This window comes from Rhinolophus sinicus, chromosome 18 (genome assembly GCF_057876585.1).
Source record: "Rhinolophus sinicus isolate RSI-liver-muscle chromosome 18, RSI-T2T, whole genome shotgun sequence".
Taxonomy (NCBI): Eukaryota; Metazoa; Chordata; class Mammalia; order Chiroptera; family Rhinolophidae; genus Rhinolophus; species Rhinolophus sinicus.
In genome coordinates this window covers 9,608,510-9,631,509 of record NC_142518.1, presented here as the reverse complement: position 1 = coordinate 9,631,509, position 23,000 = coordinate 9,608,510, and the positions used below count along the sequence as shown (strand labels likewise).

Genomic DNA, 23,000 nt, shown 5'->3' with positions numbered 1-23,000 from the left:
TTATGTTGTTTTCTGCTAGTGCCCCATGGGGTCCCGTTCCTCACAAGCTGTACTTACCTGAGGCAGTCCTGGCCATGCTGCTGCTGGTGGTAGGAGAGGAATGGCAGCTAGTAACAGCTGCCTGTTATGTATGATACCATCTTAAGAGTTTCTCCCACATGTACTAATTTTTAGTGATTATTTACATGCTTACAGGTTAGAAAAAGGTCCAGTTCTTAAATACAAGAATATAAAATGGAATAACGGTTCTGTATTTACATTTATTATTTGATACTGCCATTGCTATTGGTGATAGCTCACAGTTTTTCTCTCTTTGCTGAGCATCTGAATGAAGCCTGTATTTTCTAGTCTTGAATCTGGCAATTCTTGATTTATCTAATATATCTTGACTATGAAAAATTTAAATGTTGACTTACCATTCTGTCTGGGAAAGTGGGAGCTCTGTGTGTCTCTTCCTTTGCTGCAATGTGCAGATCAGCATCTGAAAAGTAAAATCAAGCAATATCAGAAGGAACTTTAAATAAAACAAAGCAAAACATCCAATGTCATGAATCAAAAGAAAGAACTAGCTTGTGTGTGAGCAATAGTTCACATTAAATGAATTCAGACACATTTGGAGTGATTCTGCTGCTTTCCTGTATAACACCCAACTCAAACACCACCCCTCCACCATTGTTTATCAATATGGTCCCCAAATGGATAAAAAATTCAAGTTTCTCTAAATCCTAAAAACTTAATGTGTACCACATTTCCACCCTGTATTTGAGTAGCATATATCTAATCCATTGGGTTGTACCTGTCCATGTCTGATTCCTCTTTGATTGGCTCATGCAAGATGCTTATAAATAGCTCATCTATAAGGAACAAACCTATCCCATGATTTTTTTTCCTGTTGTATGATAATTTTTGGTTTCTCTTTCTACCCACACATGTAGGTAAATGTCCAGGCTATAGATGTGAAGCCATTATATACTTTATAAGCCAGGTGGACATATGGTTTATTGACGAAACTGGATCATTTCTGACAGTGACAGATAGGCTTTTAAAAATTATGCCAGTTCACCAGCTGCAGAATGAGACTGCTCCAAACAAACTGGGGTGTATGGTCCACTTGTAGGCCACATACCCTGGAAAGAGGGTGGTCCCGGGTATTTTGAAGACAGAAGGAAGCAAAGATACTCAACTGTTTCCTTTCTGTGCCCATGGGCTTCCCTGTAGCTCGGCAGGGGAGGCCGAGGGGATAAATTACACTTGAGGAGCTAGACAATATCACAGCTACTACTGGGCCATAACACTTCTACATTCTGTAGTTTTCTTCAGAGGCTGGCAAAGAGCCTGTGGCACCTGGGACACATGACAGGTGACATCCAGACAGATTCTAGAGAGATAATTCCAAGAAAGTGCTCTCTCTGGCCTTTTTCCTGCTCTTCCCCTGGGAGTTAGGGCAAGGTCAGAGCTGGAATCTGTCCTGCTGTGTAATGATGCTAGACCATAGACAGAATAACTCGGGGAAATGATTAATGCTCTAAGGCGACATTACTTCTCAGCCCTTCACAGTGGAGAGAAGGTCCACATATAGTAAATTCTGTATAGTTCATCAAATCATTATAACTCATGAATATAAAGGGCAATATGATCTAATTAAGATGAAGAAATATTCATTGTGTAGTCTAATTGAGATGGAAAACAATGAATATTCATTGATTTTGGTGTAAAATAACCTGCGGTAACATTAACATAATTGTCAATGCTGTTATGAAGTGGATTTGGATATCTCATGTCTCTGTGTGTTTCACAGTTTATGAAGTATTATCACATAACTGATCTCATTCAAGTCTTCAAAGTCATTGTAGTACAAGCATATTTTTTTCCAGGCTGGTAAAACTGTTACCAAAATAAGTTCTCCTTTTTATTTATTGATAACTTCATGTTGTTAAACAATGATAAACTTCTAAAATATGTAAGACTGCCTCATGTAAGTATCCTGGTGAAGGAATGGGACTCAAGGGCACAAGCAGAAAATAACATAATTCTTTCCCTCCATTATCCCTTCAAAGCCACTCAGTGAGCTTTCTTTTCTGTACCTGGATAAAGTCTCAAGCAGATTTCCCTAGGAATATAATTCTGGACAGAATCTGGCTGCATTTAAAGCAAATCCTTTTCTGATGTTATTAAGAAATCAATAAATATACACAGAATGGCAAACTACTTTATATCTTTTAAGTCTTGTCCATCCATAATTTTGTTATATATGGTGATTGAAAGTGTTACTTAAATTTTTATCCTCTGACATATTTTTAAAAAGAATGCTGTTTTTGTCACTTTATGATTTTAGTTTGGGAACCATGCTGACATGTTCACCACATTCCAGCCATTTGTTTGGAGTTTATCTTAAACCAGGAAGAATTATGAGAGGGAATAAACAGCTCCTTGCTTGATCATGATTCAAATTTAATGGCAGATGTTAATATTATTATTTTAATAAAGATGACTTAATTCACCCTAGAAATAGACTTCATTTGCCAGATAGTATCTTTGGGGCTGGAATTTCATGGCCAACCAATCTGGCACATCTTGTTCTCCTTAACTATCAAGCTGTTCTGGTATGTGGCAGATTTGCCTAATGGAGCACTGTCCACCCAGGGTCCACCCAACACAGGGGTCACATTACATGCTTCCCAGAGAGTACATCCTGGGGCCGCTTTGCAACTCTGCTGGCAGCACAGGAACTTCCCGTCCACGAAGAACCCACTGTGGTACTTGATCAGCAGGTGGGGGTTGCCCCTTATCTCTGGGGAGCAGGCAGGAAGAAAACACAACGTGAGCAAACATTGGCCCAAGAGAAGAAACACATCAGTAAGTGCTGTTATCACAAAACAATGACAACCTCATTTTGCCAGCAATCAGTGTAAGAGTAAATGGTTCCCAAAGGATATAAGTCTTTCACTTAGAAGTTAAAAAGCCAAAAAGAAAAGTCTAATCATGTATATTGTGAGAACAACACAATAACTTTTGTCAGTCTTAAAAAAAAAAATCTAGTAGTGACAGCACATGGTATTCTCTTATGGCAGAAAGAGGCCAGAAGGTAGGACTAGATCTTAGCAAAAAGAAAAGAAGTTTCTAATAAACATATACATTCTTCCCACTTTTTCTTTGGAAACCTTTCAAATGTACAGAAAAGTTGCAAGAATAGTACAATGAATGTCCACATACCCTTTACCCAGATTCACCAATTTTAAGTGTTTGCCACATTTGCTTTCTCTCTCTCTCTCTGTACATACATACATATTATTATGTATATATTTTTTATCATTGTTGTATTTTGCTTAACATTTGAGAGTAAGTTACAGATATTATGACCTAAATAATGTCACCCACATATACTTCAGCATGTAATTTCTGTTAACAGGGACATTCCCTTATATAACCATAAAGCAATTATCAAATTCAGCAAATTTAACAGATACAACACTCAGTATATTTTTCATATTCAATTTTTTTGTAATTGTTCCAAGAGTGTCCTTTATGATCACTCATTTGCTTCTGCTCTAGGATCCAGTCCAGAATCACACATGGTATTTAGTTATCTAGTTTCCCTTGATCTAGAAGAGTTTCTCATGCCTTGTCTTTCATGACTGACCTGTTTACATTAAGGAATTAACGTTTTACGAGGCTGCTTTTCTAGGAATATGTGCATATTTTAAAACCCATGGGAACAGAACAAAACAATCCAAAGTAATGAAATTCTAATATTGGAGTGTAATACTGTGCCTATAGCAAACTAGCCTCTCCCAAAACCCAACAGAAAGACCTACAGGTCTTAGAGAATACTTCAAGAAGAGTCTCCAGGAGGGGAGGGCTGCTTCTAAGTGTGCCTTCAACTTTTTCTTTCTTGATTTTATATTCAACTTGAGGATTCCTTATTTTGCTCCCAGGAGGATTCTGCTCCTCCTTTACAACCCTGAACTGAGGAAGTGTGTGGAGGTAATAATAACTACTTCGCTGGGTCATTGAAAGGATATGGGAAAATGTATGTAAAGCATCCAGCACAGTATTAGGCCCAGAGTTGGTGTTCGATGAACAGTGGGCTTTAGAAATATCATCCCTTAGTTTAACTCAGTTCAGCTTACCTGAAAAGGCTGGCATTCAAAAATTCTTAACTATTAATGGGAATTGAAGGGAAATGATTACAGAAATCACAGAAAACAAAAGGAGTTAAGTTTATAAAACATTACTTTCTGACCTTAAGCTTTCCAGAAGCCTAGCCTTTATACTGTACTGGGCAAAATTTGGATTTGGGCAATTGGATTATGAGTTCTCCATTATTAGGTATGTGACATTGGCCATGTCTCTTTAACTCATTTATCTGAAAACATGGAGAATAGTATGATCCATTTCCTTAGAGTTGTCAAGAGGGTACCCAAGAAAATGTTTTACAGGTACTTGACACAGTAGCTGGCAAATGACCTGCTTAGTAAGTGTTAGGCATAACTTTCTGTACACATCCAAAGTGCAGTAGCTACAGAACCTGACACAGCCCCGTGAGGACCTAGACTTTGCCCTGGTAAAGGTGAGCACACTGGGTGGGGAGCAGGTGGCCTGGCTTCCTCCAACGCGCTGGGAAGGCACAATAGCCAGCTCTGTGCAGAGCAGGAAAGGGAATCTGACCCCCAGGCCTCCCCTATGTAACAATGAGAATGCAAAATGAGGATGAACATGACACAGTCTCTGAGGTTGGTAGGAAAATCAGTAGATACTCGCTTGACATTGGGTCCTTTTACGGTCATATCTTTCCTCCACCGAGTCTCAAAAGAACTCAACCGATGACTCCCTTTTATGACTTTTTAAAATTACCTTTTTGTAATGCTTTCAACCACTGAGTTCGGCTCTCTTCATTTGATGCATAGACATAGAGAAGCCCATCTTTATAGACAATCTGGAAATGAAAAGATTTGGTGCATTTGGATATAATGCATCATAGTTCACTCTGGTGCAACGGCAGATTTTCTGTTATCCAAAAGAAACTTTGAGTTTGCTCATGTAATATCCATTAGCTCTGGAACTAATGGGAAAAAAATCTAGTTATTTTTATCCTCCACCTTGCCATCTGTTTTATCCCAGACCCCGCTACACTCTGGAACATTACAGCGGGGATTCTCTGGACCTGGAGAATTAGAAAATTATAAAATGTTAGATATTACACGTGTCTTAGGCGTGTCCTGGTCCATCCACCTGCCCAGTGCATGATTCTTTACAGCCAGTTTACCTGTTCTAGCCTTAAAAATATCTTCAGGGATGGAATGTTCTTTACTTTTGCTATACCATCCTTGCCAATTTTCATGTATGCTGATTGTTGTATAGTTCATGTGTATTTTGGGTAAAAATATGTCTCCCTGTTACTTATTCCCTTGGGATATGTCCCAACCTAGGAATCCCCAGTATAAGCTATTTGCTATTCCTTAAGATGCTTGTTTAAATGTTTGAAGATTACAATATCTTCCCCAGATCCTCCTCTTGTTTGCTCAACTTTTGTGGGTAAATATTCCAGACCATTTATTAAACACCTAGTGCCTTGGCTCTTTCCTATTTTATTATTTTAATCCTATTTCAACTCTATGAAAAATATATGATTATGCCCATTTTGGAAGTGAAGAAATAAAGTCAGAGAGAGGTTGAGTATGTTGTCCATGGTTACACAAGTATAAGCACTGGCTAGTAGCTCTTTGGGGCTCCAAAGCCTGTGTTCTTTTGAATACCCCATGCCACTGTGATACGGATTTGAAGCATCGTCCATGAGCACATGCTCCCCTGGTTTCTTCCAATTGGGTAACGTTCTTTTTTTAAGTGGGAAGTATAGATTGTTCAGCAATCGGCTATTTTATTTTCCTTTTTGGCCACAGTTCCCTCATACTAGCACTGAGTAGTCCAAACATCGGAAGGGTGATCCACCTGCCTTTAGATCAGAAAGGTAAGTATGCATGATAGAATAAAAGTAGGGCATGCCTTAGATCAAGCCATGTCCCAAGGGTACTGTGAGCACACTCTCCATAACATACCACTTAAAAAAAGACTTCAGGGTAAAAGTAAGACTCGTGGCATGCTGTGCAAAGCCCTTCATGATGTGGCCCTGCCCACCTTTCCAGGCTCATCTCTTTCACAGGGTTGCTTTATTCATAAAGACTACTTGGAGCTCTCCAAATGTGCTGTACGATTTCACCGATCAGTGCCTTGATCAGTGCTGATCAGCAGTTTCTTTGTTTCGCTGCCCTTCCTGTTTAACTCCACGTGTCCTTCCCAACCCACCTCCAGTAGAAAATCTCCCTAACCTCTTGGAGTGAGGGGTGAAGCTTCTGCTTCCCGGGGCACCATGGCTACTCTGCTGACCCTTACCTTACCACTCACCCTCACTGCCTTATAATGATCTGTAAATGCGTTGGGGACAGGGATGGCATTTAATGCCTTATTGTGTGCCTAGCACCTTGTAGCTCACTGGAAATGCCAGATGTCTGATGAAAGAGATTGTCAGAGCCCCAGGCAAGTCAGGCCACTGCAGCTGACGTGCTCACCTTTCTTCCTTTCCCTCTAGGAAAGGCAGATGGGTAGACAGAATTTTAGCAAACTTCCCATCTCCCATCTGGAGATGTTCCAAGCCTTGTCACTGTCTTAATGAATCATTTCAGAGCATTTTGATTTATCCCAGCTATATAGAGTTCATAATAGGAAACATTCAAAGAAGAGCCACTGTCCAATGGAAGGAGTGTTGTCCCTCCACTTACCTGAAATGGGTATTGTCTCTCCACAGGGGTCTGCTCCTCGAGATTGACTTTCTCCACACATCTGATTTTCTTAATGTCGATTGTTCCTTTTCTACTGCCTCTTTTCTGAATTAAACAAAATATATGATGCCTCATGTGATACACAATGGTGCACCAAAAAAAGCATGAAGTTAAGGTGTGTTTGGAAGGGAGATTGGAAGATGGGATGGACATGTGAGAATCATTCCAATTCATCCAGAATAGTCAAAACCCAGTGACAATAGAATATATTTTTTCAGTGTGGACACAAACTCACATACTCCTCCAAAAGCAAGTCTTCAAGCAGCACTTAAAAATTTTGTTTGATAATCTTGAAACACATTTCAAATCACCTGCCATGTGCTTCATCTACTCAGGTACTCAGGAAAATCAAGATTTAACTCCACAAAGCATCTCCATCTTGTTTCAATTTTATGTCAGTATTTCTACTGTGACATAATTCTCAACTGTATAGAGATAGTCTTATTTCCAGAACAGTGTTAAGACAGGGTTTCTCATCTTCAGCCCTGTTTGGAGACAGATCATTCTTTGTGGTGGGTGCTGTTCTGTGCGTTATAAAATATTTAGCAGCGTCCCTGGCCTCTGCTGACTAGAAGCCAGTAGCACACTACCCCCACCCCCAATTATGACGACCAAAAATGTCCCCAGCCATTGCCAAATGTCTCTTGGGGGCAAAATCACCCTTAGTTGAGAACCACTGTTCTAAAGTGGTTTACAATTTTCCTTAGTAAAGTTAACCAATATTTTAAAATCCTTTATCTTACATTGGTTATACCTTGGTTAAGAAAAGACAATGTGACAAGTGAGTGCAAGTTGATCTTTATAAACTGAGGAACCTGATATTGTTTCATTATAATTAAGCCCTTTGGGGAGGCTTAAGAAAAATAAATAGTATAAAAACAATGGAATAAGCAGGGTCTCACCATTTTGTCATATTCGTAGTAAGAGAGGTTTGTTTTGGTCAAAACAAAAAGCCGCTCTTTGTAGTTATTTGGGGACATTTTCTTCTTTTGCTGTGACCTTTTGAGAAGAAGTTCTTCTAGAATGGATCTTGTATCCATACTGTCGTCCTAAATAAAATAAAATAATTAAAATGAGTGTTTACAGCATCTAGCTAGGTTCTCTTCTACTTTCATAAATTTTATTCAACTATTTCTCATTCAGGGATAATATACATACTATAAATTTTTAAAAGTTAGATTTAGGATTATAGAGGAAAGGTAGTTAAGCAGGCCCTTAAATACACACAACTGCACTTTTTTTTTTTCTCCTGCTTTGGCTTTGACTTTTATAAATATTTTTATTTTTTACGGCATTCTATGCATTTTACTCACCTCCTCCTCTGGATCATAAATTCACCATCTTTACCATACCCTCCAGACTAGCTTATCAAAATTCTCCTTTATTCCTTAAGCATTCTATAGGCATTTGTTGAATTGAATTGGATATAATCAAACTTTTCAAGATTTCAACTCCAGGCAGTTCACTGTGTCTGAAGTAATTGATCAGCTCAGTTTCTTTCCATTAATGTGACCAGTTTGACTAAATTATCCAAATCACTGTGAGACTCTGATATCATTATAAATTACGCCCAGAGCCCCTGAGCATGATCAGATCTTTAACATAAAGAATGAGTTTACTTTTCAATATTTCTGAGACTAAAACATTTAAAAATGATATCAAAAGAGATTTAAAAGAACTGAAAAAAATTGGTACTTTATAAACTAAAAACACTCTTTTCCTTCCCAGACCATGTAAGACATGAAAACTTAGAATATTTCTGAATACTAATGCATTCATTCATTTTCTGGTTCTACTAATACTTGTTTCAACCCTCAGTCTGATATCAGGTCTGATAATGAAAAGTAGTGTTAAGCAGTAGGCTAGAACAGTGTGTTCTTTTCTTTGTGAAATCACATCATTAGCAGCAGTCAGATGCCTGATAATGACTATCTTTCTTTTCTTATTGATAATCTGAAGGTAATTAACTTTACTCACCTTACATTGGAGAGAGCTCAAAGTGTGCTTCTGGGTCCTTACCTCAGGCTCTAAGCAAACAGTTACTGCTCTGAGGCACCATCACTCATTCCCTCTGGCTATGCCAGAGTCGGGCATTAAAAAGAAGATATTTGCATCCTATTTATCACTCTGAATCAGGAAGCACCCACGCGGGCATTGCTCAGTCTGGATGGAGGCAGATGCCAAGTGAACCTGTCCAATTGCTAACGGGCACGTCTCACTCGCCCAGGGGTATGATGGGCCCGTGATGGCAGAGGAGTGGAAAGAAAGGGAGACTAAGAAACACAGCTTGGCATTGAACAAACCAGAGTCAGGCCCCACCAGCTTCCCTTCCGACATAGACCACACCACTCTAGAAATGGGAATCAAAATCAGCTTTTATTATTTATTTACATAGATCAGAAGACACTCCCTCAGATGTTCTCCAAGGGCATCGTTTATTTATAAGCAGAAGTAGTAGAAATCTTATCCATTAAATATAATAGAGTTTTGGTCACTTTTTGCTTTGCATATTGTTTTATCTGGAAAAAAAAGTACTGTATAATTCTTTCACGAAAGTAGAATGGGTTTCTTTTGAACACAATGGGTGCTATTCACCATGGTCACTGGTTTCTTTGCCCTGGACTCAGAGACGAGGCAGAGGTCAGGGTGTAGTAAACCCACTGGGACCTGGGAAGGCAGGTAGCAAACCTATCTTTCACCTTTGCCTCCATTATAAACTCTACACACACGCCTGTTCAGATAAGATCATTTTTCTACACCCAAAGTCTATGGCCGGAAGAGAATTTGCTTGAAGACTTATTGAAATAAACTATGGAAAGTCTACTTTTTGTTCGTTAAAGTCTCCTTTTGGCCATAGGTGTAGGGTACTTTTGCCTTTTACATTAAAAAAGTTGATTAACAAAGCAAAAAGAAAAAACTGAAAACTTGTCAAATGTCTTTTATATCCACAGCTAATACATTACTCCTCAAAGCAGAGTGCTAGTTAAATAGATCTGGTTAGTGGAATAAGTTTACTTCACAAAATTTTTTCAAATGCTGAATCAATTCGTAACATTAAGAACACTGTTTTAAAAATGCAAATTCCCGGTGTTTAAGGTAATATGCAGCCCTTCCCAGTACCGCACGAAGATACACACGCTTTTCTGTTTGTAGAACTTTCACGTTCATCACGTTCAAGTTTGTTTTTGGGAGGGGGTTTACCTAAAGGTATTAATGATGAGTCACAGAAAGCATTGACAAATGAAATTCACAAAGTTGTTTCCGTCATGCGGTACTGGGAAAAGCTGCATATTGACTAGAAAGGAAAATACCAACTCCACAAGCACATTCTCTAATACATCTCCAAGGGTTTACACACATTGTTGTATCAGAAGCAGTATAACTTGTCAGAGTTCAGCAAAATTGTTCATTCCCAAATCCTGCCCTTTGTGAATTTTTTGGCTTTTTTGGCTCATTTTAAAAATTACATGTGATATACTTATTCTACAAAACCAAGAACTACAGACAAGCAAGAGGAAAAGTAAAACTTAACATTTTGGTGAACATACCTATAGATTTTTTTCAAATGTATACACGCATGTGTTTATTTTCACAAACACGCATTCACATACTGTGCATGCGGCTCTGTAATCTGTTCTCATGTAACAAACACTCGGAACCACACATCTTGGAAGTCCTTCAAATTTCCACTCCCTAAGTTGGATTCTCATGCTCCCGAACGAACTTGAAGAACCCTGTTTAAATGACTCACACTTTTGTCATCTCCAGATCAGTTTCTTCTAAGATAACACCTGGTTCCTGCTCAAGTTTGGACCTGTCTTTCTCCTTCTATTTGCTTCTGTCCCTTCCTTGTACTTTTGTCTTCTTCTAGATTAGCCTAGATTCTAAATTGAAGGCATTTCTCTGGTCTCACTTGGTATAGGAGGTGATAATCAGTGAATACTAATTTTTAGAAATGTAATATCTGTTCCCTTGTATTAGGACAATAAATCAACAGGGCCCAGGTATCACTGTTGACTCAAACGCCTGTCCAAGGACCAGCAAACTTGACTCTGCCTTCCTGTATTTAAGTGACATTCAGTTGGAAAGGTGGCAAAAAAACTTTAAAAATAAAATGAGATCCTAAAGCTAGTCAGTATTAACCAGAAATCTATTTCCATAGAGGTGCTGGTGGGATTTGGCTGGAATCTCATATTATCACCTACATAGAATAGACACATCAATTTGCTTACCAAATAGGCCCGCCTGCCTATTTCCATAAGCACATGAAACTAGAAAGAGATTAAAATACAGGGGAGGTGAAAAAACACACACACAAAAACAAACGAAAAAAAACCCCGACAGAAATCAATATAGTATTTTCTATTAGGAAGCCAGTCAATATTGTGTACCCTATAACACACATAAAGGATGTGTGTTAAATTAACATGACTTGGAATCACTAGGGTTATTTAGCATTTATAAGGAAATGATATCATGAGGGTAAGGAGTTCAACTCGGCAGGTCTATTTAGCACACTTGATTTTGAGCCTCCAGTGTGCCCTGAATGACAATGAACGGGTATGAGAGCTAGGTTTCATAGCTAATTAGCTAGGTTTCATAGCTAATTAATATGCAAAGTTACTGTGGTGGTAGACTTAGAAGGCTTGGAGGAGGTGACAGGGCTGTCATTTGTGAGCTGTGTCACCTTGACCAAGCTTCTGCCTGCTTTCCACTTCAGTTTTCTGACTTTAAGTCACATAAAGTCAAGTGCTAGAGCAGCCTGATCCCAGCAGCCTGAGTGACTTAGCCAGAACTGCAAAGCTGTGACTGAGACACACGGGTTAGGGAGCCGGATTTCTGGTGTCCTGCTTGGAGCATTGTCCACGGCATCGAGGCACTAAATAGACTAACAGAGATCTATGTGTTCAGCTAAACGCACTACAGCCTTGCTAAGGCACGCCGTCTGGTAGAACTAGGCATAAATCTGAGTCTTACCAGACCCATGCAAGCCACTTTTATTGGAAATATCAGAAAGATGTGACTTATAAATAATCTTTCAGCAGGAACGTCCAAGGCAGCGTTAAATAGCAAAACTCTAGCCCATATTTTGAAAATAGGTAAGAGCATACAACTCAAAAGTTGGAATACATTCTAAGCGGTGCAGAAATGGGGGGCAGGAGGCAGGAAAGGAAGGGAGAAAGGCATATAATAGTTAAATGCGGCCATTGGCTATTTCCCTTAATCAAAAAGTATATTCCCAGACTGGCTCAGAACAATGCCTTTAAGGTTTTATTCTTTAGAATTGAGATACAACAGTAGCAATTCCTTACTTCTTCAGTTGATTTAGTTATCCTGTCTTACTTTACATGTCATTTAGCTAAAGGTTTGGATAGTTGTCAAGATATTAAAATAATCCACATTCTGGGAGGGCAGTGGAGGGGGAGGGTAGGAAGGAAAGGGAAGATATTCTAAGTGAGGGGCTCTGAAAGGGAAAATGGAGTACTCTGTGAGAAACTTGGCCTGTGACAAATATTTGCCTAAGGCCAGGCCTGCTTATCTTCCTGCTAAGTAACTGAACAAAATATAATGGTAAATTAAACAGGAACAAAAAGCTTAACTCAGAGTCAGGTAAAGTGGCTCAAAAATATAACTCTTCAGATGTTAACGACAAATACCAGCGCCACAGAACCTGCCAAATCCCTGTGTCACATGTTATGCAGGAGAGCGAAAGTTACAAGTGTCTTGGCATGATATGGACATAAATCTCTTAACATTGACAGTCAAATTCTCATCATTTTGAAACACCATAACTTAATTACTCCAAAATGAATGTATGAAAACCAGATGTTTGGGGAAGGCCATTTTTGCATAAATGAGGCAAGTATTCCAATGCCATTCTTGCTGGAGTTAAGCTTTGCTTTAGGTGTGAAATTTATCTTCAGTACCCCACAGAGCTTTATTAAGCCCTTCCTTCTTTTCAGCCACCTCTTTCCTTCTCCCTCCCCTTTGCCCAGGGCACTCCTCTGGGTACCGTCCTTAGGAACAAAGTAAAAAGTGATAAGTCCATGTCCTAATACCTTATGCTGAATTAACACACAGCACTGCTTAGGGGATACAGGTTGATGTGTGCAAAAGCACCAAGCTTTGGTGGGTTCAAATCCCTATTCTGCCTCCATGCAACCTGGCATGTTACTTAACCCTGCAAAACCTCAGCTTCCCCATCTGTAAGGGGAGTAAAACAATAACCACCTCAAAGGGTTAGAAGGAGTCAAGAGAAAACGGCAGTACTATGCCTAGCACCCTAGTAGATGTTCCAGAAACCCATAACTCTTCCCCTTGTTACTTTGTAGGCAAAGTTTTTAAAAGATCATAGCAATAAAAATGACATGACCCTCAGCATAAAATTTCAGTCCTCACCCCGCTGCCCTGAGCTCCTGGGGATAGGAGATAAGGGGAGGCAGGAAGACTCCCCATGTATTCTCTGGGCAACAAACACCTCCTTTGTAGGTCTGTTACAAGCTTTCAATCCTGGAATTGGTTACCTTAAAATCAGGTTGAGCCAGCCCCTTATTGTCTGTATTTGTGCCACCAGATTTCTTACAAACCAATACATAGATGTTACTCAAAATGGGGTCCCTGGACCAGCTGCATCAGCATCGCCTGGGAGCTTGTTAGAAATGCAGAGTCTCAGGCCCCTCCCCAGATCTGCTGAATCCGAATCTGCATCTTAGCAAGATCCCCAGGTAATCCGTATCCATAGGAGAGTTGGAAAAGCGTTGACCTAGACCACAGTATAGTGTACTACTTTTTAAAGCTGATGAAATCATCAGGGTCCACAAGAACTTTCAAAATTATATGGATGTGGGAGCAGCTGTATGGTTCACCTCCCTTCCATCTTCCTATCTCCATCTAAAACACCTCTAAGCCTCTGATTTAGGGAGACTTCAGAAACCTAAGAACAAACGTCTGTAGCAAAAATAACATCATAAAAATAAAGATAGAGAAAAGAAGTTACGAGTAACACTTCTGTGCCTTTCAGACGCACTTCTAAGCCAATATGAAAAGGGCAATGCCTAAAGAATACCGAGGAGAAAATCAGAGGAAACAACACAAAGCTAGAACCAAATGGTGGTGATATACACACCACCTGACAGCTTCCCCAACAAGATTTTAAGCCAGGGGGAATTTACAGTGAAACTACAGCAGGCCCCCAGATTACATCGTCCCATCTAAAGTCTCCAAAGGAACCCCAGCAATTTCATCTTCATAATTTGGTAGTAATTTTTAAAAGCAGGATCCCCAAATTTTGTGAACTTCAGACTCTACAACACCCGGATCTGAACCTATGTTACTGTAGGATATGCCATTGCATAGCCACCTGCCACTTAAACGCACCATTTTTGTCTTGTTCCGCCGCCAGGGTCCACCGCGGTGAAGTTAATGTGCTCTTGCAGGAACTCAGCCCCAGCTGTCCTCCTTCCAGCAGCAGCAAATTGTCTCACATTTTCCCGGCTGCTGGGTCAGAAATGGCTACATTACTCAGTGCCCCCAAAACGTTTATTGTCCTGCAAGGCCTTACACAATCCCACAGGAAACCACGCTCAACACTTAGCCAACACTTGTTGATCTGATTGAATGCAACAAAAACGGAGACAAAAGCATATTTCATAAAGTTTCCAACTTTGATAACTACGGCTCCTGCTTTTCCCAGGCAGCTCTCGAGTACATGTGATAACCCTGCCTTTGTTTATGGTGTTTGACGCTGGAAAGGAAAAGAAAGGACAAGAAAACATCTCTGCAAAACTCCACTTCTGACGCTGACTTCTCTCACATGAGTCAGGAAACCATGAGGTAACGCCAAAGTGCGCAGAGAATAAGCAATGAAAACTTCAACTCCACACTGAACAAAGGGAGGCCAGAGAATATATGAGACAGAAGGACAGATAATATGACAGAAAAGGAACATTTTCACAGCTTAGATTATTAAGAAATCCAGAAATGGAAGTGAGATCGGTTTTGCTAATGTACCATGCACCAAGATTGCAGTGGAAAGGTGTGATTGTCACTTGACATCATTATGACAACGTGACAACTTTGACTGTACTCTTTCCACCGTTTTCTCTGGTGCACACTGGCTGCTTGTGTGTAATCAATCTAGTGACTTATTTTAGGCTCTGCTATGGATAGTTGAGGAAATTAATCATCCTTTTGGCATGCATTGGCACACTGTGTTAACTTATAAATTGTTGGCTACTTTAACTTACGTGTAAACACCTATGGTGTGATCAAATCTTGGGTTGGCAGAGGAGAATGAAGCTACTAACTTTCAAAGAGGTATTCTTTTGTGTGGACACAGGATTAGCGTCGTTTCTATTCATCCATTCAGTTAGTCAAGTCTTATTGAGACCCTTCCATGTGCTAAGCATTTTATTAGGGTCTGGAGACACAGTAGTAAACAGGCCGGAGGCAGCCCACCTGTTCAGGGGGTTATGTGTAGTGGAGGAACAACCATATGTAAAGTTTTAATTACAGTAGAGCGTGTGAAAAATAACTTGCAGAGAGATTTTTAATGTTTCTTTTTGAAGCTGGACTTTGGGAAAGGGCAAACACTCCTTCAGAAGAATTCAAAAGAGGGGAGATTACACCCTGACAGCAAATGAGTCACTGATGGATTCCAAATAGCTCTTAATCCCCTAGGAATAAAGTCAGCAGTCATTTGAGAAACTGAGGGCTGAGCAGCGTCACGGCGTCACAGCAACCTGGACAAATAAATGAATTCTACATTCAGTTAACATTCATTTCTACGTGGTGACTTGTATACACTCCACTGTTTAAGCACGGTAGCATGGCACAAGATGCATTCTAGAATGAAAAGTAAATGGAAGGGAGGGGAAGAAGGAAGTGGTAGAACCCTGGAAACACCTGGGCACAATCTCTTGGGATTCTCATCCCTTCCTGGGCCTTAAAGCACTCAAGGGCAGCTGGGAGGAGTGGTTTCCTCTGAGTCAAAATGTCACAGATTTATTTATTGTATTCATTCACTTCCTCAGCCACTTCTCCTGAGACTTTCTTTGGCTCCGTATTTTCCATGTCTTTAGTTGAAACTTGTTGTGGCAACCAGCTATTTCAATTAGAGAAATTATTTGCTCAAATCCTAATCTGCATTGTCACCGCTACCCAGCAAAACCCTTAGGAACTTTTTCCAAAGCGTGTTCATGCAAGCCTTTAACAAGCAACAAGCTTCTGTAGGGACACAGCGTGGGATAATTAGACTTCATGACGTAAATAAGCTTGGGTTCACTTGGGAGTAATAGTGCTTATATTTTTAGAATAAGGAAGAATCTGATAGGATTCATTGTGTGTGTGTGTGTGTGTGTGTGTGTGTGTGTGTGTGTGTGTGTGACAGAGAGAGACAGAGAGAGAGAGAGAGAGACCCCTTCTCACCTCTGTATTTTTCTCTCACTTTAAAACATTCATTTGACTCATGGCTTTAAATGCTGTATTTGAGTATATAAGTATTTGAGAATCAACGTGTCCATCTATACTTGGAATATCTAATAAACATGTCAAACTTGACATGTCCAAAGCTGCCCTCCCGACTAACCCATCAAATTGGTTTCTCCTACAACCTTTCCCTTCTCAGCTAACAGCTACTCTATCCTTCCAGTTGCTCAGGCCAAGAAATATGGAATCACCCTTGACTTTTACCCTTCGTTCATACCCAACATCCAACCCTTCTTGAGATATGGTTAGTTCTATCTTCAAAATATATCCCAAATTGGCCACTTTTCACCACCTCTACTGCTACCTACTGGTCTAAGTTGCCACCATCCCTCACCCGGAATATTGCACGTGCCTCCTGACCACTCTCCCTGCTCCTACTCTGGCTCCCTGCAGTCTATTCTCCACTAACTAGCCAGAGTGATTTTTCTAAATGAAGTCAAATCCTGCCACTGCTCCAGTCTTAACGCTCCAATGCCCCCCTTCTGATCCCCTAGTACCATCTCTAACATCTCATGATTCTTCTACCTCACATTGCCATTCCTAAAACTTGCCCTCTTGCTACTCCTACAGTATTCTGAGCACCATCTGCCCCAGGGCCTTTGCATTGGCACTTTCCTCTGCTTGGCAAACTGTTACAGATATCTGCCTGGTTCATCTCCCCATCTCCAGGCTCTGCTTCAAATGGCATCTTCCTAATGAGCTCGACCTGGACCACCCAGTTTAATACTCAACCCCACTCTACCCAGTGCTCCCAATCTCCCGTACTCTGCTCTATTTGTTCTTCTGTCCCCTAGCACTTAGCACCTTAAAATTGACTACATGATTATTTATTACCTTTAATGTCCATCTCCTCACTAAAGAACAAGCCCACAGGGCTCCAATAGCTTCTCTCTGCAGCCTGAGCTTTTTCCATGGGGATCTCTTCATTGGGGGCGTCACTCCGTTACCTCCTGTACTTATTTGTTCTGGTGCTAAAATTATCGATTTAGAGGTTGGGATCTGATGTAAATTGTTTACACTTACTGGCATTGAAGATTGATGTATCACCTCTCCTGAGGACGCTTGCATGTTAAACCTCAGGTTCTACAGTGGAACAAATAGCATTGTTCCTCATGAAAGGAGGTGGGTGAGTGGAGGGTGGAGGTGGACATGAAAAGTTTTGTTGTTTTGTTTTGTTATGACCTTTCCAACATCTATGAAATCTTTACACAGACTGTTGGCATTTTGTCAATTTTACCCCTACTTTTTAGTGGAAGTGGGGTCTAGTTGGGGTTGGCAAGCTATCACTACCACCTGTTTTTGTAAATAAAATTTATTGGAACACAGCCCGGCCATTTGTTTACATGTTGTGTATGGCTGCTTTCATTCTACGATGGCAGAGTTGAGTAGTTGCGACAGAGACCGTATGCCCACAGTCTCAGATATTTACTATCTGTCCTTCACAGGAAAATTTTGCCAACTCTTGCTCTAGAAGAATCCTGCTAGCTGTGGAAGTGACCTAGTAGCTTGGAATTTAGTTCAACAGCTCAATTCAACAGACGTTCACTGAATTGTACTGTGTTCAAGGTGCCAGAGTTAGAAGCAGAAAAGGTAGGCAAAGGGGGTATCTTTATGTACCCCTTTCAGCCATGATCCTCACTTAGATTCAAATTAGTTTTTTCTAAAATTTTATCACGAAAAATTTCAAATGCAGAAAAGTTAAAAAAAATTGTATGGTGAGCGCCCATACAGCACCATCTAGATTCTACAATTGCATTTTACATTTGCTATGTCAGCTAGCTAGCTATCTATGCACCTCTCTATCCATCCATCAGTCAATCTTATTGGTATACTACTATTAGTATTACAATTATTGGTTTTTGTTTTCCTTTGGTGCAAAGTAAGTTGCAGATATCAGTATACTTCATCCATAAACACCACAGTGTATAAAACATTAAGTAGAGGTTAATTCAAATTCGCCTTTAATTTTAACTCCAATACTGTGATCTTGAAAGCAGCCTTCATTTGGCCGGAAGACACAACCTTACAAAAGCTGAAAACTGAGAAAGGTTATCAGGGTAACTGAGGTAAGTATCAGGGGAATCATTCACCTAAATTTCTCTATTTCCCTGGTTCAGAGATGAATCAGCCTTTCAGGGCCGAGAGCCTTTTGCTTGTGATGAATTCTAGGAAAGTTCTGTGGCTCAAAAGAGAAGGTCAGAAGCTATTCTTTTTGGCATGCTGCCAAAAGCCCACAGGAAAAGCAGTAACACAGTTATGAGTTTTGTGCAACAGTTGATCACATGTAGCTTCTGGGCCAGAACCCTGGTCGATGGAACAGACTGGGTCTGTGTAGACTGCTCTCATGAGGCTGGAAATAGGAGTCACGTACACACTTCTGGATATATTTGGATGTTCTCAACCACCAGAACATTAATGGCCTCCATAAACTAATGTTACAAAATAATCAGTCCCTGACTTGAAACCAATTGATTTCCTGCGTTCAGTGAGTCTGAATCCCTAATATGGAATATTCCAGAAATATTTTTCATTTAATGAACAACAGCTACAGTGTCCTGGGAGGCACATTACCAAAACCTGACCAATTTGCAAGAAATAATTTTTGCTTGAAGGAGAAAAAAATTGCAAATAATGAAATGTATAATATGTCCATGTATTTCTATAAAATATATCTTTGAGAAGAAAGTCAATAAGTCGTACAGAAGAGGAAAATGTAGTTTTTGATTAAAGAGGAAGAAGAGCCCAAACAAAATATGCGTATAATGTGGATGCCTTTAGAGATTATAATAGTGTTATTTCGAATCATTTAGGGAAGGCTTTCTTCACTGTCACATCAGCATGGAGTTTTCTTTATGTTTCCCAGGGTTCCAAAGGCAACCATGGTCTCTTTACACACTCATATAATCTGCACATTTCCATCTGGGTGGCAAATGACAGCGTGAAAAATGCTCAAAGTTCCATGCACAGGGTCACATTTCTCATCTCAAAAGTGGGCCCTGCTACAGTGAAATGTTACATGCCCCACATTCCATTTGTAAACATTTGTCCCTTCCCACCTTTGTTTTTCTTCATTTTAAGTCTTCTAGCTTTTCAGGCCTGCTCCCCCCAGCCCCCTGGTGCTGCAGGAGCCTGCAAATAGAATTTCCTGCCTTGCTTTGACAATGCATGCCGTGGACTTAGCTTCTACCTGTGAGTGGCTTCTCAAAGACAAGAAGAAGGGACGTTATCACTTCTGTTACAGTTTTGGAGGTGGAGGGGATTCCAAGTCCCAGAAGAAACTTTGAAAAGGTGATAAACTGAAAACCTCCCCGAGTATTGCAAATCTAGTACAAAAGTGGGTGAAAATGTACAGCGAACCCATTCTCTCCTGTTTTACTATGAAGCTGTCCCTGTAAATGCTACTTGTAACAGAGGAGACTTTCAGGACACCTGAACTCCAGTGGGATCCAACATTTCATCTCTCAAGTCTAGTTTAATAATTGTTGATCTTGCCTGATGGCTGGTTGCCTTGGTAATAGCATTTAAATGGACACCCGCTTACTGAACGGGTAAATATTTGTAAGAATTTTCCTTTCGCCCAGAGAACTTTGTAAATCTCCCTCGTCTCTTCTGTCACATAAATATATATATATATATTCCAGTTATTATCATGAAACAAATGACCTGGAAACCCAGTGGGTTAAACAACCATTTTTATTTGCTCACAATTCTGTGGGTCCAGAAGTTGGGAAGGACACATTTGGGTCTTCGTTCATGTCTTATCCGGGTGCTGTCAGCTAGGTTAACTGGGGCTAGAGGATCGACTTCCAAGATGGCTTCTTTGTTTATATGTCTGGCTCCTCAGTGTGCTCGGCCTCTGTCTCTTTCTTCACATGGCATTTCTTCCTTTAGGACCTCTCCTCCACATGGTGTGGGCTTTTCTTAGAATGGTGGTCTCAACTTCATTGCTCTTCTTACGCGGCAGCTGGCTTTCAAGAGGCAGGAAGCAGAAGCTGCCAGGCCATTTCAGAACCACACCTAGAATTGGCACAGTGTCACTTCCACCGTATTGCATTGGTCAAAACAGCCACAAGCCCTCCCTAGGCTCAAGAGGAAGAGAAATAAACTCCATTTGTGATGAGCGGAGTATCAAGGTCACATTACAGAAGAAGACAGGTGTGATGAGAAATACTGTTGGGGCCACCTTCGGAAAATAGAAACTTCCAAAGGATGATAAGCAATGACTCTGGTGAAGAATGTATAGGTGCAATGATTGCTACATCAAACATCTCTCCCAGACTTGAAGGGGCAGATGGGGGTTTTCCCAGAGGGAGTGATATCCCAACTGAGAGCTGAAAGATGAATAGGAATAAGCCAGATTAAGGAGAGAGAAAGTTCCAGACAGAGGCACAGCAAGCCAACAAGAGAGAGAATGCACAGTCCAGAGCCAAAAAGAAGTTCAGCATGGTGGAAAGAGGGGGTACCTGTGTGTGTGTCCTTGAACCAGTGCCAGCATGTTGAGGGGGAAGCCAAGTTAATGACATCCTGGGACTTTTTCTTGAGGACAATGAAGGTTTTAGGTTGTTATTCTATTTCCCTCTGACTTGGAGACTGGATTGGCCAGTAGTATGCCTGAAGGCAAGAAGAATGGGGTGGTTAACAGAGAAGATGGATGGTGGCCATCAAAACGGGAAGGACTGGATGTCTTTAAGAGACATCAGGAGCAGAATCCACAGGATTTCAAGGTGGAATAGTGAGGGGAAAGCATGAGTTACAGGCTCAGGCAGTTGGCTAAATGCTGAACTTTTTGGTAAGGGAGGCAGAAGCATTTACTAAGGATTACAAAGTGCCAGACAGAGAGCCCATGCTTCTACTTTATTTGGAGACAGTTGCAGAAGTAAGTTTGATGATGATATAAGCCACAACGCTTTATTATGTCATGGAACTTTCAATGCTCACATGTATTATTTTATTTAGCCTTGAATCATCTAAGTAAGGTGGGGAGGGGATTTTGAGCCCCACTGACGTATGAAGAATCCAGGGGAAGGTCCTTGCTCCACTACTAACCTTTACTTTTAGAGCAGAGGTCTGCACACTAGGCCTGCAGCCCAGTCTGGCCCACCACCTAGATTTTACAACCTGCAAGCTAGGAACAGTTTTTCCATTTTTAAATGGTGGAAATTAAAAAAAAAAATCAAGAGGAATAACATTTTGTGACAAGTGAAAATCATATTGGCACTGGAGAGTGAGTCCTTCTCAGCGCAATGTCCAGGTTCTTAGCGTCTTGAGCAGAGAATTGAACGAGACACAGAAATAAAGTGGTGAAAGAGTAGTTTATTAGAAGAGATAGCACACTTCAAAGAAATAGAAGCGGACCTGAGCAGTAGAGAGTGGCTCAAGGGCCCAAGGTGACATTATTAGGAGAAAAAGTACACTCCACAGAGTTTGGAGCGGGCCGAGCAAAAGAAGAGGCTCAAAAGGCTCTGACTGGAGAGTTTTTATCCTTTTTTTTTCTCTAGAATGGGCTGTTCCTTTCCTGGCGTGGGATCACCTGATTGATACCTGTGATTGACAAGAGGCTATTACCTCATCTTTTTAAAACTGCACAGGTGCGAGTGGCCGGTTTGATCTAGTTGGGTATCTTGTACCCATTTGTTTACAATGGAAAGGGGAAGTTTCGGACAGAGAGGGAAGGTCTTCTGGGCGGTAATGCAGAGACCCCATGTCTCTCTCTAACTGCCTGCCTGGTTTTCTCCTTGAGAGATGTGATCCCCATAAAATCTCTATGGGAAGTTGAGGGACAGAAGGTCTGTTTTTCTGTATCTGCTTCCTGCTGGGCAGGGGCATAGAGTTGTCCCTACCTATTGGGGGATTCATGGAACCTCACCCTATCAGATGAGAGGAAGGGATCTCAAGATCCGCCTAGAAGACCATGTTGGCTTCTTTGGTTGCAACTGGCAATGTTGGTGGGGTGTCCTCTGCATCCCCAAGGCCCCTGAATGAGGAAAAATAGATCTTAATAAATCTGTTTGCTCTAGAGAGCCTGTGGCCATTCAACCAGTCATTTAGGTGGCCTCAATTGTCCTGGAGCTGAGCCCAGAATGGGCTGGAAAGAACATTCAGCTTCAATGATTACAATCAACAAGTGCACTGGCCTGGGGGAATGTTAAAACCTATTTGGTTTCTGGGATGGCCAAGAGTTAGGTCCGGAATGGCTTGGGGGATGTTGGGAAATTACAGGCTTTTAAGTAGTTATCTGAGGCCGGGTGAGAAACATCCTGTGATTCAGGCTGGGAGCAATCTTTAGGATTCAGAAACTGATTAGAAGAGTAATCAAACCCCAGGGCTAAGCGGCTAAGAAACTAAGGAAAAGGAGACTTAAAATTTCTATAGTGAGGGAGGCTTAAAACTTTTGTAGTGTGCGAGCTCTCCCATATCAATATGAAATTCAAATTTTAGTATACATATTAAAGGTTTTATTGAAACAGCCACACCCATTTCTGGTGTTTAGAGGACATAAAGGGCAGCTGTGCCTGTACCCCTGGTTAAGAATCCCAGCAATGAACTAGATCCCTTTACTGGCTTCTGCAACTCCGCACTCCCCTGGGAAAACTCTCCAATGCCTCCCCCCCCCCCCCCATTCTAAGCAGCAAATAGCAGGCGATTTATTTATGTAGCAAACAACTGTGTAGTGCTTAG

At 40.8% G+C, this 23,000-nt stretch overlaps 1 protein-coding gene across 1 annotated transcript in view; it reads right to left on the bottom strand.

Annotated features, from left to right (window-relative positions):
• Nucleotides 1-14,352, bottom strand: part of BMX (BMX non-receptor tyrosine kinase) — a 42,359-nt gene extending 28,007 nt beyond the window's left edge. The window contains exons 1-6 of the mRNA XM_019746241.3: nucleotides 14,214-14,352; nucleotides 7,739-7,885; nucleotides 6,777-6,881; nucleotides 4,855-4,936; nucleotides 2,672-2,791; nucleotides 417-481 (exon numbers count right to left, since the gene is read on the bottom strand). Of these exons, the coding sequence (XP_019601800.3) occupies nucleotides 417-481; nucleotides 2,672-2,791; nucleotides 4,855-4,936; nucleotides 6,777-6,881; nucleotides 7,739-7,885; nucleotides 14,214-14,216 (522 nt within the window). The 5' untranslated portion in view covers nucleotides 14,217-14,352. The remainder of the gene's footprint in view (nucleotides 1-416; nucleotides 482-2,671; nucleotides 2,792-4,854; nucleotides 4,937-6,776; nucleotides 6,882-7,738; nucleotides 7,886-14,213) is intronic.
• Between the last annotated feature and the right edge of the window lie 8,648 nt (nucleotides 14,353-23,000).